This window comes from Spodoptera frugiperda, chromosome 20, assembly GCF_023101765.2.
Source record: "Spodoptera frugiperda isolate SF20-4 chromosome 20, AGI-APGP_CSIRO_Sfru_2.0, whole genome shotgun sequence".
NCBI classification, from domain to species: Eukaryota; Metazoa; Arthropoda; class Insecta; order Lepidoptera; family Noctuidae; genus Spodoptera; species Spodoptera frugiperda.
Genome location: NC_064231.1, coordinates 9,426,652 through 9,445,619, shown reverse-complemented (window position 1 = coordinate 9,445,619; position 18,968 = coordinate 9,426,652). Strand labels below are relative to the sequence as shown.

At 37.4% G+C, this 18,968-nt stretch overlaps 1 protein-coding gene across 12 annotated transcripts in view; it reads left to right on the top strand.

Annotated features, from left to right (window-relative positions):
* Window positions 1-18,968, top strand: part of LOC118282293 (polypyrimidine tract-binding protein 1) — a 382,932-nt gene that overhangs the window by 344,046 nt on the left and 19,918 nt on the right. For 10 of the 12 annotated variants that reach the window (XM_035603301.2, XM_035603307.2, XM_035603308.2 and 7 more), the window contains 4 exons: window positions 5,289-5,435; window positions 8,487-8,633; window positions 13,450-13,584; window positions 14,936-15,062. In XM_035603301.2, coding sequence (XP_035459194.1) covers window positions 5,289-5,435; window positions 8,487-8,633; window positions 13,450-13,584; window positions 14,936-15,062 — 556 coding nt within the window. The remainder of the gene's footprint in view (window positions 1-5,288; window positions 5,436-8,486; window positions 8,634-13,449; window positions 13,585-14,935; window positions 15,063-18,968) is intronic. The other 2 variants (XM_050701329.1, XM_035603300.2) reach the window with 1 other exon arrangement.

The following is an 18,968-nucleotide window of genomic DNA, read 5'->3' as shown; positions in this document are numbered from 1 at the left end:
AAGGATTAACGGATAACAATATTTATTTCAATGAATAATGTTCTTAAGGCAAATGGCTGGAAGTTGCGAAGCGATTCAGGCCCAGAGAGGGCCACTATTAAAAGTTTACCGGCGCAAAGTTGTCCCATTCTTATGCATGGATGAATTAGCACCTCGCTAAGTAAAGTGTGGATGTTCGACCACTTTTCTTCTCGAATATTCTTTGGGAAACTCCGCTGTTTATAGGCTTTAAATAGTAATAATAATGGTAACTTTTTAGAGGTTTTTTTTTATATTTATATTCTTAGTTACCTATTAAAAGAAATTTAAATTTACTCCCCCTTTTACAATTAAACGTTAACATATAATGTATTACGATACATAACAGGTAAAAAAACAAACCAAAATCAATATAAAAGTTCAATATTATTCATGTCCTACCATTTGTAGTCGCAAAAATCCTCGTCCCTTCAACGTTTACGACATTTTTACATGTATACCTTTGAAGTTTATGAGGTATCTTGCAAGTTTCGAGTGTAATATTACAGTAGATGTCTTAAACCGGTGAACAACACTAAGTTATCGATTCGTCTGTCGTCTGCACGTATCGCCAAACCAATTTCCTGCACCTGATTTTTACAACTTTTCACAAGAGATAAGAGGCCGTTGTAGTTTTATTTTCAAATAAGATAAACATTGAGGTTTTATAAGCTGAAGGCAGACGATATTTACAAACATTTTTTTCAACCGTCAAACTATTCGTTTTGATTAACATTTGTTGTCGATGAATTTAGTTAAAATCGGTCACTAACAACACTAACCACAAATTATGTTAACATGAAACCTTACAACACAAAGCAACAATTAATTTTAACGTTTCTATCTCCATTTTATTGTACAGACCAACCAGGTATTTACGATTAATTCACGAATAACAACCACAACATAATTCGGAACTAATTATACTACCCACATTTAGCAAATAATTTCTACACAATGCCAATTTATAAAGCCTTAATGATTACCAGTTCTATGAATTCCGTAATTGTATTTACGATGGTCAAACTATAATAGTAGGTTCGGAAGTAGCTTACAATCTGTATCAAATAATATCATTGATGGTCGGCAATGAAATACAATATTCCACTGGACTGCCAATTAAAAGTTTCAACGAATCGACTCCAACGATTTCTGGTGTAATAATGCTCTTGAAATTTTAACGGCGGATGCAACTCTAAGTGCGGTGCAAGCCATAAGAATCAATTATGGCGTATTGTTTTATTCAAACTTTTTGTTGGGAACAATATCCGATGAGCTTGTTTTGTGTTTCACTGGCTTTGTTGTACTGTTTTCTAGTGGATAACTGGTAGGTGTTTGTTATTCGATATTAAAATATTAAGTTGCATTCTGTACACAGATTCTATGAACGAAGTGTTTATAACTTAGTACTTTCTTAATGCAGGTTTGAGATGTTAGATAGACTATACTATAATCTTCTATATAAGAACAATTTTAACATACAGATATTTTATTTCCATTTTAACAGTTCATCAACATTTTCTTCTTCTTACTTCTGAACATAAGCCTCCTACAATAATTCAATGAATGAATAAAAATTACAAATTTATACTAGACTCAGATACCAGACCAGTACTATACTTATTAAGGTTCAATTTTTCAATAAAAATATACTCTTAACACTACCAGCTAAGTAAGGTTAAAAGAAATGCAACTTTAATCGCGAGCATAGTCGCCGGCGCAGCTAGTTGTAATAAATATCGCCGCTACACTACTAGAACTTGTGCCTCGTACCTGCGGTACTGAAACTTTCAGCGAGTTGCTACTGAACACCCCACTAAATCGTGATTGTTATTAGTTCAAGACTTTCGATACTTTCGAATATTTCTCAACGATGTACGTACTTACGTGCGTCCTCAAATAATGAACTTTGAGACTCATTGATGAAATGTAGCATTTTTATTTAGAATTTAAGAACAACTAAAAATTTTACAAAATTCCACCCATTAAGCAATAGTTTTAAAATGTTATCTTAAAATGAATACTTTTGTTACCCTTTAAACTGATATAAAAACCACAATTTCCTATTTCCATTTAAACATCCACAACTAAGATTAGCGACAAAGACATCAGATTTGAATTTTCTTTTTGCAATAAAGAAAATCTTATTGAAAATGTTCCGTCGTTCTACGTTATCTTAAAAATGTTGTGAGCGTTTAGCTTCGCAAGACGAGAAATGTAACACGATTATTATCAGATTTTATAACGATCCTCTCGAGTATCTTTACTAAGCTACTTATCACAGTATTAATTTATGAAATAATATAACAAATGTCCAATATACCTTCTATGTGAACGCTGAAGTTTCCAATACATTTTAGTACAGATAAAATAAATATTTGTGTCAAGTTTTCCTGCATCACGAAATCGATTACGCTGTAGGCTCATGGGGTGCCATTCCTTTGATATTCGCTCCGTCATTGTCTGCCTACTGCCGACGCAACTTATATGTCAAAGTAAATACTAACAAATTCCTTTCAATGTGTACTAAAATTGTGTTTATTTTTGTCTCCCTAAAAGTTCTGTACAAAATAACCTCGTACAGGAATCAGCTGCAATTTAAAAAGCTACATTTTCAATTTACTGCACCACTACGGCATAAAGTGTCCTAGACAGGTAACCAGCTAATATTAAAAATATAATATCCTTAGCTCGCGACTAAGCACTAAAACATTTTAGAAATGTTGCCTTAAACCGAAATAAAACCTTAACAATAATGGCGTAATCCTTAACAGACGTTAAAAAGTAAGACGTGCCTCTTAAACGGGTAATACCACCCGTTCTGATGGGTCGAGCCTGACCTGTGCACCACAAGCGGATTACAGTATGTCGTTTCCTTAGCGACGATGCGGCCGACGTCGCGCGTCTTAGGGGCGTTTGTCAACGCACCCTAAGCAGAATACTTAGTGTGTAACTCGTGTTAAGTTTACTTCAACGTGCCAATATTAGTGTTCGGTTACAGGGGCGTTACATGATTACAAATTCCGATGCTTGAAATGCGTTTGAAGTTGCGTGGTTGTATTATAATCGCGAGTAATGTTCATTCTGTTGTGATTACAAATGAAATATATTAGTTCCAATTGCATATTTTAATTATTGTTTTGAATGATGTTTTTCTATAATCAGACTTAATCAAAATTCTTATCATATAAAAAATACAAATTAATGCAAATACTTGAGAGTTAAAAAAGGAAAACATTTGGATAAAAATATGGGTTAAATTAACCTCTTAACATAAACCTTCGTTTGAGGAAAAATGATTTCTAAACTCTTAATACAGCACGGACAAATGCTGTAATTCTTTTTAACATAATGCTAAGCTGTGCGCAATTTGCAGCACCATAATTTTACCGTAAACAAGTTTGAAAATACTCCTAGTCCGGACGGTAGTGAAGGCAAATCTCCTCTTATTTTATCAATTTACGGCAGTACTTTAGATAGCAAGATTATGTTACTCGATACTCGGTTTTAATATCTTAATTTATATTGCACCTGAGTTTAATGTACACAAGAAATTACTACGTGAAAGTTGTAATAACTTAGAATTGAATGTTATTTATTCCATGTATGCAATAAAATAGCGTTGATAGGTCAAAGTAGACGTCAACATAAGCATGGACGTTGTTATAGTTAATGATATGGTACCGTAGACGCGGCCAACTGAGAAATAGTGTTTCAATAAACACGGCCGGCGCGATCACCGGGAAAATTGACCGATTCCGGGAAATCCTCACAGGAAAAATGTCATACGATAGCTTTTTTTCTATCCAAAGAACCAAGCCAAGATTTAATATTTATGGATGAAATGTGAGACGAAGCGGATGATTTAAAGTGCCTGATGTGGAAATCGTTCCTCGCAGATTTTCTGACCCAGCGAAAGTAATGTCCTTCTTTACGTTTTACGTACCAGTTGTTTTCTTTCGTGAGAAGAGAAAATACCGAAATGTACCTTCGAGGTGGGCGAGCGTGTGCGACGATTTATTCCTCCCTTTACAAGTCACTTTGGAAAAATATTTTTTTATTTGTTTATTTACGGAGATTTGCTTCTTTTGATGTCGATTCTAACGAAATTCGGTTGTTCAAAAATATCATATCTGTGTACCTACTTTTTTCTTTTAGTTAGTCCTTTGTTTTTTTTTTCTTGTAAAGATTTGATCATTCGATTGTATTTTTTTGGTTGGCTAAAGGGCCGTATCAATATTTATTTAACGGCACTGCTTGTATAATTAGTGTTATTTCTTTGCCCTGAGTTCGATCCGATTTAATCAATCACTTTAAATGTAGCTCCAGTTCCGTTTAAATAAATATGGACCTCAGCTTTAATTAATTTTCAAACCCCCAATACCTGCTAAATTAGTCGTAGAAACTTTCAATCAGGCTTAAGCTTGAAAGTGAAGTGCTAAGTAATTAAAAAGTCAATCGCTTTATATTAGAAGTACGTATTGTAACTGCCACAAAAGTATACTTCGTTTCGACTTTTCTCTGCACTTTTGTCAGAGCAGCTGCTCACTTTGTCTAAACTTAACAAGGTCGAACTAATAGGCATTAGACTCATTTGTTACACCTCCACGCTTCGCCGCCCGCCAAAGAACGTAAAAAGGGAGACGGTTAGATACCCCGCAACTCCCCAAATCTTATTCGTTGTTCCAACTGAAATATCTGGGAAGATTTCCTCGAAAACATAATTATAATCGTGGAATCATTTGATAACCTTGTTTTATAACAGTTTTAAGTTGTTTGTGTGAATTGGATTGTTTCATCATTTTGTTTATGATTTTTCCAATCATAAATTGCGCAGTGAGGGTTGCTCTTTTCACTTCAATGAAAAGTGAAGTGTCATACAAAGCTACAATATATTCGGGACTCGGTTCGAGCCCGCCGCCGTAATCAAAAGGCTCTCTCGGGAACAATGGCGCCCACATCGGGGTTGGGCCCGATAAGCCTCGACAATTATACTACATCGACTTTTCAATTATCCAACCGGCTCTTCCTCGCGAACAATGCTAGCTTTATTTATGTATATTAGAACGGTCATTTTGTACGCTGTGTGCCTTTTACATTCGCGTTTGTTCCGCCGGAATCGAACGCTATTTGATTACGGACCATCGCGTCTAAAGAACACTACCAACTTTTTTGCTCTTAATTTTCTTTCATATTTTTATTTCAATTCTTTACAAAAAAGATTAGGACGTTTGTTCTCTTTTAATTAACATTTTGTTTTTATTCCACAGGTGAAACTTGAACAGAATGTTGGCAAACCGTCGCGGGTCATCCACATACGGAACATACCCAACGAGACGACAGAAGCCGAGATCATACAACTGGGCCTACCCTTCGGCAGGGTCACTAATGTACTCGTGCTTAAAGGCAAAAACCAGGTAAGATACTACATTTGTTCTCGGTAAATTGGTTTGTAAAGGTAATCCTTTTAATTAGGGTACTTACTGAATTTGAATGTAAGAGATTTCGGGTAACAAGGGACTACTTGTTTGACACAATTAAGTATTACGTACTTACATGAAAGCGAGAAATTTATAGATAGGTAGATACCATCTTCTATACTTGTAATATTCATGTGATGTGGTATGACCATGACATTTGAGTTTCAATCCCTAAACTAAACTGTCTGTGTGAATGTAGACATAATGGAGTCACTTCTGACAAAATATCTATTCATCTCATCTTCATAATGCGGATATAAACTAAATGTGTCCGTAATTAAGTTTAAGTTTGGGACAGCTCCCGTCAGCCACTAAGGCAGATTACCCAAACTCAGGCCACGTAACCGATCAGGCCTCATTTAACAAATGAAGTCGGCCATATAGCTACTCTAGGCACAATGGCGCTCGCCTCCGCCGGAAGCACAACAAGTGGCAGGCACGGCTTGTCCGCAAATAGGCCGCTAAGCATTGTCGCAGCCTACCCCTACCCGTGTTTTATTGTAACTGCAGTATTAGGAGACAAAGGATGACTGATGAGGATTTGCCCGATGCCACGCTAATGACTATTGCTGAGATGATCCATTATTCCATGTCGAACGTTGACAAAGAACTTGTAATCATCATCCTACTAGCGAATAGAACAAAATATCCCAAGTTATATCTTAATATTTCCTTTACCAAACAACAAAAACGAACCCAAATATTGAAGACGCACGATAAATGACGCTTTGTATATTTTAAAACAAAATGTTACCCCGACGATGGAAAGCAATTTTAGTATGATCGACATCCCTACTAACCCCCGTCAAACGAGCGACGTTTATCTATTGCGGGGTCAAAATGAACGGCGAATTTGGAACAAATATTCACTCTTACATTTTAGGCCCCTTCGTCATTTTTACCAGCTTATTTTTAAAAGTACACTTCGTGAATTGAAACCCAAGGGAGAGATTGCATCTAAAATTGTACATTGCGGAAATTAAAGGCGATGACATCTAATATAAATTTCAATTTGGGTCGAGAAGGGCTCATGAATGAGTGTAGATTGAGATACGTTTACCGTGATTGACCTCTCCGAATGATATTTTATGATCATACTTTATTACATTTCTGTATCCGCTGCTTGGCTATATTTAAACTGTTGTAAAACAAAAAGGATTGTTAGCTCAAGTGTGCAATATACGCGGGTACATAAAGTCCAGAAACAAGTTGCCGAGGTACAGTTAGTAATCCATCAAAAAGTATGTTCACATCATCACGCGAGCGCGAAGTACAAGCAGGTTATAAGGCGACATCCAGCCGGTTTTACTGCGTATTTTACGTCGAAACACCCACCGGGCACGTGCAATGAGAAATTTACGATTTCCCGCTGACAAATTAAAAATGAGTTAGTTTACAACCGAGAAATAAAATAATAAAAGAAAATCCTATTACGGGAACGCAGGAGGCAGCCGCGACAATGTTATCCCGTCTAATAAATAGCTCGTATGACATCCACCCTGTATAAAGCGGGCCGTGAAGGAAAACAATCTCTCTTCTACCACGAGAAACAAGTCGAATCCCTTTTTATGAACGGTCACAGCCTCTTTAGATGAAATATTTTGTGTCTTCAAGCTAGGCTAGTACCTACTGAATTAATTTTCATGTTAAGTTATTTTATAAAGTAAACGAGACTCGAAAATTTATTGACAGTACATGAAATAGTCGTTTGAATATCGCAAAAAATATAAAATTGTTGTACAAAATCTTTTGGTAACGTTAACACACTGTTAGATCATATGAAACTAATCAATGTAAAGTACCGAGCGTGGTCGACGCTAGTCCTTTGACGCACTCAGAGTGGATGATGAAAAGTATCGTTGGTAGTCAATGGTTACCGAACCTGTGAGAGTCCGGTTACAAAGGCGCCATCTGTGGAGAGGTGGGCAAACATCGATGTGAGTGGGTGCGGACAATCGCCCCTACTCTCGGTGATTAAAGCGAAAGAGGCGTTGACACTATTTTACGATCGTCGCTCGCGTGACAGCTACGCTTCTATTAATTTGTGCTGCATCGATTTTGATCCCAAAAGTTTCGATAGGTTGAGATGTCTATTAGTTTTCAGAAATTCGTCATAGGTAATGCGTCATTCTTAACTATACAATTAGTAATGATAGATTTATTACTCTATCCTAAAGTAAATAAGGATCTCACATTTACTTAACAATACGTTCATAATTGTTTTTGGTTTTGAGAACATATTAATTGTGTAACAAATACACACATTATTATGATTGTTTACCAAATATATTGTACTTATATTTAATCAATTGTTTATCCAATGATAATAAAGCAAATACACCAAAAATACAGTATGCAAACAGTTTAGTTTATATTGTACGTAGCTACGTCTGAATTTTCCGCTGACCTCGGCCGCTTTTCATCGCCGTGTATAGGAATATTTTTAATTAGCCCCGGGCAAGTATTCTATTTAATTTGCGGCATAACACACACACAAAGAGCGGTGAGTTTCGTATTGTCCGATGCCAAAAACAGGATACTGCGGTTTGAAAACGACGTGGAATAGATGAATTTACGGACAAAATGGCTATTGAAATCATAACGCTTTTAGAGAATGATGCAGACTACACGGGGATCAGTCGCCGTGTTTCGAGTAGGTTTATGTATGGTCGGGGATCGGATCCGATTAATTGGACTCCCTAGGCCCGGTAAACACAAACCTAGTTGGGGTGCGCCGCATTACACTACCGCTGTTAAACATTTGATTTATTTCTACGAACCGAGCCAGTTTGTATGCTCTAACGGCCAAACAAAAGAGTTAGGAACTGTTCTGCATTGTCTGATACTCCACTATTTCAGACACTTTTGACTTATTGAACAATTAGAATTGGTGCTGTTAGCTTATGATTAAACTTTCAATGATAATAGTGTTTAATATGACATCTTAGCTGTTTAACAGAAAATACTAACACTTTACTACTTTTCTAGGCATTCCTCGAAATGGCGGAGGAGATATCGGCAGTGGCGATGGTGGCATACTTCGGTGGCTGCGTGGCACAGCTTCGCGGCCGAGCCGTCTACGTGCAGTTCTCTAACCACAAGGAACTTAAGACCGACCAAACACACAGCAATGCCGTAAGTACACGCGCACATTATTTGTCAATAAAGGGATTCATGATTGTTTGAAATACTACAGATATTTCTGAAGGCAAATGGTACTTTTCATACTAATGATAGGAAATTAATTATCCTCCATACACTTAGCTGCAACCGTAAATTCAACCCTCATGGCGATAATTAGATGAACACGATGCCCACTTTAATCAGAAGGGATAACAGTTGCAGCTACACAGACTCGGCAAACCTATTAATGTATAGGGCATAACATCAACTAATTAGGATTACGCTCACGGGTTCGATAGGCACAAAACGCGGGCACTCAATACGTAATAACGTAACGACAGTTCAATTAGCCCTATTACACAACAGCGGGATTATCGTGCGGTATGCGATCGGGCATTAAGGCCGATGTTACAATTGGGAAACACCCCCCGGCTGTGGCCTGCACTCGACCTGTTAATTTAATCTTTGTTGGGAACATCAAGACCCCACAATTTAGATAACGGTATTCAATAAACCCGCATGCCGCGACGGGACATAGCCGCCGACGTTGTTCCGATTTGATTGAGTTACTAAACTATTACATTTCTCTCTATACATTTGTCGTAATACCGACCGTGCGTGTCGTGACTGCTGAATAATTTCACGAAAAGTTGCCCCGTTTATGGGGTAAACGCTCGTAAATGGACGAATCAGTGCGAACTGGCGCGATTATATTGTTCATATGGGACTATGGGGTCTCTTGATGATTTGTGATGTTACATTATAACGACATTCCCTATTTGACAAGATAACATCGCAATAATAAATAATTACATAGTCAACATAAAGCTCTAAACACGGAGACCATATTGCTTTAATCAACTTGGATATTACGTTTCACTTTCAGAGTACGTAAACAACAATTTGCATTTGTAAACTTGTCAAATAAAACGTCAAAATAATTGAATAAAGCGAATTGCATTTTCTTATAATAAAACCATCTCATCTTAGAGATAAAATTCATGTCGGAGATATAATTATTCTCCATCTTTAATAGGATGTCACTCCATCAGCTCTCTGTAATTAACGTTTCCCCTTAACATCTTCGAGTACTAAAAAATATGCTCAACTCTTTAATGTCGTCGTGTCGTGTTGATTGCTTTAGTTTATAATATTTTTATTACTTCACCCATTGCGATATAATTACGAACACGGCCATTCTCAACTATAACATCGTTTATGCCTCTCAATACCCTCTTGTAATCAAATAGACACTGAATGGATCGCCAACTTGAAACTAAACTTACTCTGGTTAAACTGGTAACTAACCCTTTAGGAACTTATTTGTGTCTACAGACAGGTTATGTCGCTGAATGTGCTCAGTTCACCGCACCAAAACGTTAGTTAGCTAGTTCGATCCTCTAGTTTGTTACTAAACGCGATACAAGTTTCCGGCTTTCCAATAACCTATATATTTATTCTGAAAAATGAAGCTTAAATCAATGTTCGTATATTGCCATTCTGCCACAATTTGTCACTATAAGAATCAAGTAGCAATGCTCGCCGCATCGGGGCACCCTCCATAATAAGGTTTTCGGGATAACGTTAGGTAAAAAAGGAGATAAATGCCGAACATTTGTGAGTGAACCTTTCTTACCGGAGCCTCCTGGCAATAAGAAAGGAAATCAATATTTTCGGTAACAAAACACCCAATGGGAGGATTAATTAAAACGCTTAATTAGTTTCGTTTATCCACGAAACCTATCAAAAACAAACCCTCAACCATTTTGATGGCTGATAATATTGAGAAATTGTTCTTGCCTAAATTTGTGTTGCCATAATTGAGGGGATGGCACTCGATAACATGCGCAAGGGTTGGCGCCGGACCACCGGGAATATTTACCCACCGGATTGTCTACAACACAATAATAATTTGACACTAATAACACAATTTATCCTCTTTGCGGCTACACAGTAATTTCATAATCCCAGAAGTAGTATTCAAGAAAAATATTATATCATATTTTTGTCATGTTTACAATTGATATTAACATATTTAAGCAGTATTTATTAGTAAGTCTGAACTAGTCATTTATTCACAAGTTTGCTCTTAACAAATATGTACACAACATGATTATTGTAACATTAAATAATGTTCGCAATACATTGTTTATTAAATAGTTGCAGGTTGTTTGATCTAATTGTCGGCATCGCAAACAGGCGTTTGTGTCAATACATGGCTAATTAATGTGATGATTAAACTCAAAACGGATACAGCTAGGTGTCTATTATCTGTTTGCGTTAATCCCTCTTCCTCTGTAGTGGCGTGTAAATATTGATCTATAACATCTTAACCGAATTATGTTATACTCTGGGCACAAAATTCGGTTAAAGTAGGTGTGGTTATTCGGTCTTTGATAGTTCTCGGGAACGGGTAATCAAACGAGATTTTAGAGGACAAATTGGAAGCAAGTATTTATTTGCAAAGTGCTTAGCTTTCTCTATTCTGTAGGTTAGTACGTTATGTTTCGATTATTTCACATCGAAATAACAACACTTTGCAATTAAAATGATCGCGTACAATGTGCAGATATTCAAAAAGAAAACATCATCATTTTCCGACCACAAAAAACAAGGGAACAAAAACGATCCATCTCCCAAAAGAATACACTTAAATTTTCTCTTGAAAAAGGAGTCCTTATTTCGGTGCCTAGGAAGCACGAATATTATTTGACGTAGCGTCATCTGTTCGATACCTCATAATGATGTGACTTCGTCGAGTCGAGAACTCGTTACCATTACCGTCGACTTTATTCCCTGCACATTTTTCATGTACCTTTTAAACCTTTAGTACTGGGGTTTCTTTGTACAACTGCAATAGATAGCTTTTTAAAATAATGTATTTTTGTGAGGATTTACTATTTAAACGATATTGTGTTTTTGTACTTAGATCTTTCTGAATAAAATACATAAGTAGTTGCGTATATGTGATTAACAGTTGAATAAACTCAAACATAGAATCAAAATCAAGATACATAAAACTTCAACTTGACAAGTGCACCGTACCGTTATATGAATAATCTACAAGGCATTTACAACAAAATACAAGTTCGAGTCATGACACTACGTATAACTACACACAGATAATGTGACTATAAAGATTTATCGCAGTCTCGTCACATTTCGGAATCTCTTTGTAGCACACTATTAAAACTTATAACGAGGCTGTTACGAATAGACAGACTAGGCTTTGTTCTTGTGATTCACATGAAATGACACGCTCGGTACGTTATTACATCACTGAGCATAATATCCGAATTTAATCGCATTAGCAGAATTGTCTCCTGAACGTTGCAGACTTGGAGAATGACGCCCAACTGCATTTTAAAGAACGTGCATTGAACGCAAAGCTTTGATCAATCATGCGACGCAAAAGGTTTTTGTGGTCGTTGAATAGAACTCTCGTAGTGCGGATGGAGTTATTTTGTCGCGTCTCCTCGAGGACCGATGTCTGCTAGTGGTCGCCTGTGAAAGATTGCGCGTCTCCCGAATAAGACCTTTTAAATATCTTCGAACTTCAACGTAGCGAGCGCCGGTGACACGGAAAATATTTTTGATGGAATCGCATTCCTAAAATTCCTTTGTTGCGTGTTCGTTTTATGCGGACTTTTTGCTTTTGAGATTTAAATTCGAGGAAAAATAGTTGTCGCTAAAAATGGACAAGTGGAAAATATTTTTAATGCATACCTACCTATATGAAAATCTGTTTATTTAATAAATTTGTAGCATATTTCGCTGGTTGTTATTAAAGCACACATTTGTTAGTTCTAACATGGACATATCAAAGAACATGTAACAGAGAAAAAGTGGAGTGAGGGGGAACAAGTCAACGTGAATTTGTACCAGAGCCTTTGCCGTCGGCGGCAGGCTTACCATGACACGGTTAAAGCCTTATTTTTGTGTCTGGCCTGGCCGCTTGTCAGCCCGTCGTCGCACAAAGCCATGTGAAAATATAGGATCAAAGTGTGCCGCGCCCTTGCATGCGATCGTAACGTGTAAACAACACGCTGTATTTCACTCGCGTGTCATTACGTTTTTTATTTGAACCTGACGTAGATCGTGTTGAAGGCTTTTCACGTGGATATTGGTTTATTTTTTACCTGTAGGCTGCAACTGAAATGTCGAGCATTCATCTTTTTGTTTTGTTTTGGTACTATTTCAACATTTTATTTTATTAGAATTACACATACGTGGTAGATTCAAAACACGTATCCGGGTTATGCACATCATAAATTCGTCAAAAAACCTATCAAAAACCCGTAATTTATATGGGCAATGTATGAATGTTATCTCACTCGCTAAGCGTTCAAATTGTCGCTTCCACAATGCCGTCCGCCCCTATATAACGACGCAACAAAGTACCGAATTGTTTGTGGACGATACAAAATAAGTTTATGACCCCCCTTTGTTTGATGTGGTCAATGTTATCTGTTGGTCTTGGACACTCGAAGGTGCCTCACGCGTGCGTCAGATAACTGTCCACTCCCCTATTACGTTTCATTGTTCGCGAAATTATGAGAGCGAAGGGCTGTTGTTTGTACATACTTTTTTCTACGTGACAATGAATGTTTTTACTCACTGAAGGACGCGGACCTTCCAAGTTGTGGGAATTAACACATTTTGTGTGTCCTCTAGATGTGATTCGCTCCTGCTATTTGGATACGAGAAATTCTGTTTATATTTTTTTTAATAACAGATAACTCAGTTAAGATTACATTGCATGGTATACCATGATCGTGATTAGAATTTATAGCACATACCGTCGGTGTACACTTCCTATTATTTATAGGTAATATTTTTGCAGTCAGCATCGGCGCAAGCGGCGTTACAAGCAGCTCAGGCCATCTCCAACAGCGCCGGCGCAGCGCTCGTCGCCGGTGCGGGTGCAGCTCTACAGCCCGCGAATGGAGGCACAGAAATACAGGTAACAACAACTCTAAGTTTATAAGATGTAATATAATGTCATTGTAATTCTTCACCATTATTATCCATGAACTCATTTAACTTCTTTAATGTGCTTGTTTGCTTGATCAGATATCATGAAAACACAAACTACATAACCACTTCTAAGACGAGAAAATTTCTAGACTTGTTTCGTATAGTAGGTAATACCTAAGTTTACGTACCTAAACACTAAATTCATATTCATTTCTAATACCCTAGCGTACCCAAAATAATCTGTAACAATAGTGTTTAAAACTATACATAATTAATTTCACCTTTATCCATTAATCATCTTACCTTTCCCAATAGGTACATAACAGTGTCTAAGTAATATTCTGTATAATAATATATAGAAATTCCAATATCATTATGAGCCGTTGAAATAGAGCCGATTACAAAGTCCGTTAAATATTAAGCACTGAATTTGGTCTACAAATTAGGTTTGGGTATTCTCTAGAGGTTCTAAGACGTGGAGTGTAGTCGACGAGCATGCAGATAGACTGCTTTAAGACGTCCGACAGATTGTCGCCTGTGGGTACAGGGTACGGATCATGCAGTTGCATCGGTCAATATACTTTACCGACCGCACGTTGCAACTTGAGTGGCGATTTTCTCTTGCACATTACTTAGACTGAGTTTTCTTTATGAAGTGAAGAGATATCCGTTTTAGTCTTGAAAACTTTTTTGTTGAGTTAAGTGAATGTCCAAAATAATCTTCTCTTAGTTTCATTTTCCTTTTTGGTGAAACTCAATTCACAAGACATGAGACAATAGACGTTTTTGATCAAAGAAACAACCCTATTATTTATTGACACCCAAACTAGGCCGACATCTTTATTCGGGACTCGAGAGCTCGCACCCCTTGAAAGAATGTCGTCTGTACATTTATCTTCACTGAACAAAACAACTAGTTCCCTCGTGCTTAGAGCGCATATTCATGTCTAATGCAATATCACACTGACATCTCACATATACCCAATGGGTTCATAACAAAGACATATTGGACAGTATCGCGTCGCTCTTCAATGCGCCCCTGCCTTTACCTGCTTCATATATCTTAGCTTCACTCACGAAAGTGTCTGTGGGGAATTTAATTATTGATAAGCTTTTCTCATAAGCACTAATTAATGTTGTTTTACCACTTTTCCGGGAATTACGTTATTATTATACTTGCCTACTTAGTTCTTAATTACAGTGAAATTGATACCGCCTTTTGTTTATGAAATATTTCACGTAAATAATAAACCGAGAACTTGTTTATGGTGTTTTGTGTGTATTCCTTGGTTGCCGTATTTACCAAGATATTTAACTTATTAATATATTGTTCGCAGGGTGGTCCCAACACAGTTCTGCGCGTGATAATAGAACACATGCTATACCCGATCGTGCTCGACGTACTCTACTCCATTTTCCAACGGTACGGCAAGGTGCTGAAGATCGTCACATTCACTAAAAATAGTAAGTACATAGCTTATTACATAGTACATGTGTCTGGCTGCTCTCGTTGATATAAATAGCAAACAAACGCAGGGTTGAATTTACGGATTATAATTACGCATATGTATATTCGTAATGTTTGCGGAAGACAGTTACATCTTCAGCGTCGAACGCAATTTTGATGGATGAGCCTGAGAACGTTGACGAGCGCGTGTGAGAGCCTCTGATGAAAAAGGAAAAGGGAGGAATAAGAAACATTACCGCACGCCTCACGCACCCTCACACGATACCTCCCTCACAGACCGCACCTCAGGAGGCTTCCGTTTGTTTTAACACAATTTCCAACAAAATCCACCTAATTAATTATGCAACCGCTCTGCAATTTGCTTCAAATATATTGTTTAATAAGCCTTTTGTCACAATCGCTTTGTGTCTATGGCTACCCAGGATTACAGCGGCTAAAACAACTATTATTGAATCGAAACGAGGCGAGCTTTAAAATTAATTTCGGTCGGACGTGTTATAGTGATAGATTTACCAAACATAACACAGGGCCGAAATCCAAGGGCGCAATCCGTTTAAAATTTAAATCGTACCCTCATGCATATCCTAAATAAATCCGGCACACAGGAGGCAGGTAGGTAGGTACATATTTGATAAGCTCCCCTGAGCCGCGGGCAGCGTGCGGCGCGCCGGTACAGAGTGCCGACATTACAGTTCACTCTTGGCTAATTACACAGTACCTAGTCGAGAAACCTCAAATCAACTTTATTTAAAAACCCCGCTGGGCAACACCCGCAGAATTATTCAGCCGAGCGCGAAAATTGAAAGCTAAAACAATATTTCAAGCTTATTTTTTGACGACATTTTTTCTTAATTATCTCAAATTGAATGAAGTAATAAAAAAATAAGTTTGACATTGTATGATGTACAAGGAACAGGGTCAGGTAGATATGAATTTGTTTTACCGATATAGGTAGGAGTTGGTCTTGGGCTTCTAGTTTGGTCCTCTGGAACTAATATTGCTGTGGAACCCTATGTATACGGATCGAGTACAGATGCAATTCTCTAGAGTACCGTAGAAGTTGACTAGTGTAGACCGGGCTTCGCAAAGGAAGTGGTACGATGCCTTTACACATTGCCCTGTCAACACAAGCCAACATGAGACCCTTACAATATCAGCACATTTCGCAAACAATGATTACTCTGTTCAAATTTATACTATTTAGATCTTATAACAAGAGTCTACAAGGAAGATAAGTTACGAAATTATAATATTAATAGAACACAGAAATGTATAATTTTAAGCAATAAAATTGTATACACATAAGCTTAAATAATCTCTTTGATGAAGACTAAAATTTACGATCTTCAATTATGAAATACCTCTAGAGATCCGATTACTGAAATTAATGATAGATGAATTCTCATAGAGCAATGAAATCGTAAAAAAGAATTTGAGTAATTAATTTTTATCGGTCCCTCCATTAATTAAGTCGATTCGGACGCCGTTTTAGCGTCAATGATTAACATTTAATTTGTAATATTGAAACCATTTTTTCATAAAATAAACAGCAAGTATTACTTTGTTAATTTTCTTCGGGATTAAGATGCTTTTGACCTTGGTCATGACCTCAAAATTAAGGTTTTAAAAGAGGATTATTATAACACGATTGTTTTCCCAGGGTGGGTAGATAGAGGCGTATTACGACCTGGTATTTTGGTAACTGTCTAACGTATATTATCTACTACACTTTAAGATAATGTTTATATTATAAAATTCTATCTTAAGCATCTACTATGTTTTAAAGTTAAGTAGGAGCCAAAATAACAAGAATGAAACAAAATCTTTGTTAATGTTTAAATATTAAATTAATGGGTAGGATAGCTTATTTCTTTCATGAAGACATACTTTATATTTTTATAATCTATCCCAATGTTTTATTGAAATTATCAAATGTTGGATGAATCATTCCTACTTACAAACGACATTATCACAAAAAGACATCAAGTACAAATCACAATAACTTACCATTACCCGTTTAATCTGTATTGTTCTCAATATCTCGATACACGAACCATAACACGAGTACCTATACTATAAGCAGTTCAGCCTCATAACTTATCAATATCATGACATCGTCCTAATGCAGCTATTCCAATTTCCGAACGTCCACCTTTCCGAGCGGCTGTTTGCTTTTTTACTACATTCATCATTGTCCAATTGTAAAAGCTTTTGTCTCCGAACAATTTCCCGGCACCTATTCAACTTCTGAATATTCATAACGGCACCTGACTGGACGTTTAACTCTTATATATTGTACTGTACATTGTGCTCAAGGTATATTGTAAATAGCACCAACAGACACGTACTCCTTCAATGATTAGTCGGTATTGTGCAATTGGCTGAAGCTAAGTTTAGGAACTTAATTTAGATTATATCTAAACACATTTGCCTCTTCCATGTTGATCCCGTTACAGTATGGTGAACATATAAATCTCATAAACGATCACAATCGCATCGAATACTAGACACGAACTGAAGTAGGTTGCATATCCGAAACGTATAAATCCTTATTTCAATTATCCTGTCTCGTGAGGGAGCAAACAGTGCACACAGGTATATCGTCGTCATTTTCGCTCTCAATAGCCTCTTGTGTGTCACGCACTCGCCTAAACTTGCGTACAAGTACTAGGTATATATTGTACCTGTTACGAAATTTACATAAAGCGTATTCTACATATTTATGCCTATAATATTCGTGCCTTTTACAAAATGCTTACATAATCATTTTTCAAGTTCCTCCGTCGCGGCGGAGTTATATACATAACTTTTTCCTATTAAGATGCTCAATCGCATATCCTGAATTATTCGTATAAGTCATCGCTTGAGCAGATTAAAATTGAAGGGCTTGTCAGCTATCCTTATCGCCGTGAGCACACGTGAGTTTCCCAACATCGGAAATTTAATATTCCGCATTTATTTACGAGTATATTTACACATCCGAAGTCTCCGTTTGGTAAAGCCACAATTTTCTTATAACATTAATCGCATAGAAGTTGTTACCGAATTTTGATTCATGTTGTTTCATGCGTGTTACTTTCATGAGTTTCTTCGAAGTTTGCCTGATGAATATTCTGCTATGTTTATATCGTGTTAATATTAAATGCGGCGAAGAGGGACGTTTATAATAGCGATTTGGTTCGTCTGGTGGCGCGTCGTCCGCGGCTGACGGGAGGTTACCATCAAACGCGTTCCTAATCCCGAAACAAATCTCAATGAAGAGCGCGCGGAGTCGCCGTAATCCTACACCTCCCCCCGGCGTCGAGCCCTTGCCCCGCAACCTGCCCCTATTGGCTTTATTAAGGTGTAGCAGACCGCTACAATTATTATGCGTCCCCTGTTTGCGGTAGGTGTCGTGTCTATGTCGTCGTTAGATTCCCTTAATTAAGGATTTGATTCGTCTACAGATATCATCTTTGCGGCGTCTTAGTTTTCGCAGAAACACAGTGGCAGCTTATTTACATATTCCGGTGAATGCCAACGCGTCGCAGCTGATTGTGCTGACGTAACATTTTAAGGAATAACCCAAATGTGTTCTTGAATTCTAAGTGCACCATTGCTAACGACTTTAGAGAACAAGTATTTAGCAATTCGCAAGTAGTATCTGAGTGTCGGGGCGAAGGTTAGTTGAAAAGGCGCGTAAATTGCGAACGAGGACGCATTCAAGCTTGACAGAGCTCGCTCATTTCAGGGGAGCCGTCGAGAAGATTTAAGATATCAAATTATACTGTAATCGGTCGGCCGGCGCACCGCCCTGCCCCACCGCTTAATATTAACATAGCGGAAGCCACCTCTTTGCTACACAGCGAAACGTGGATTACGAAATTTTAATTTTACCACAACTCCCATCTTGTTTTTGGGCA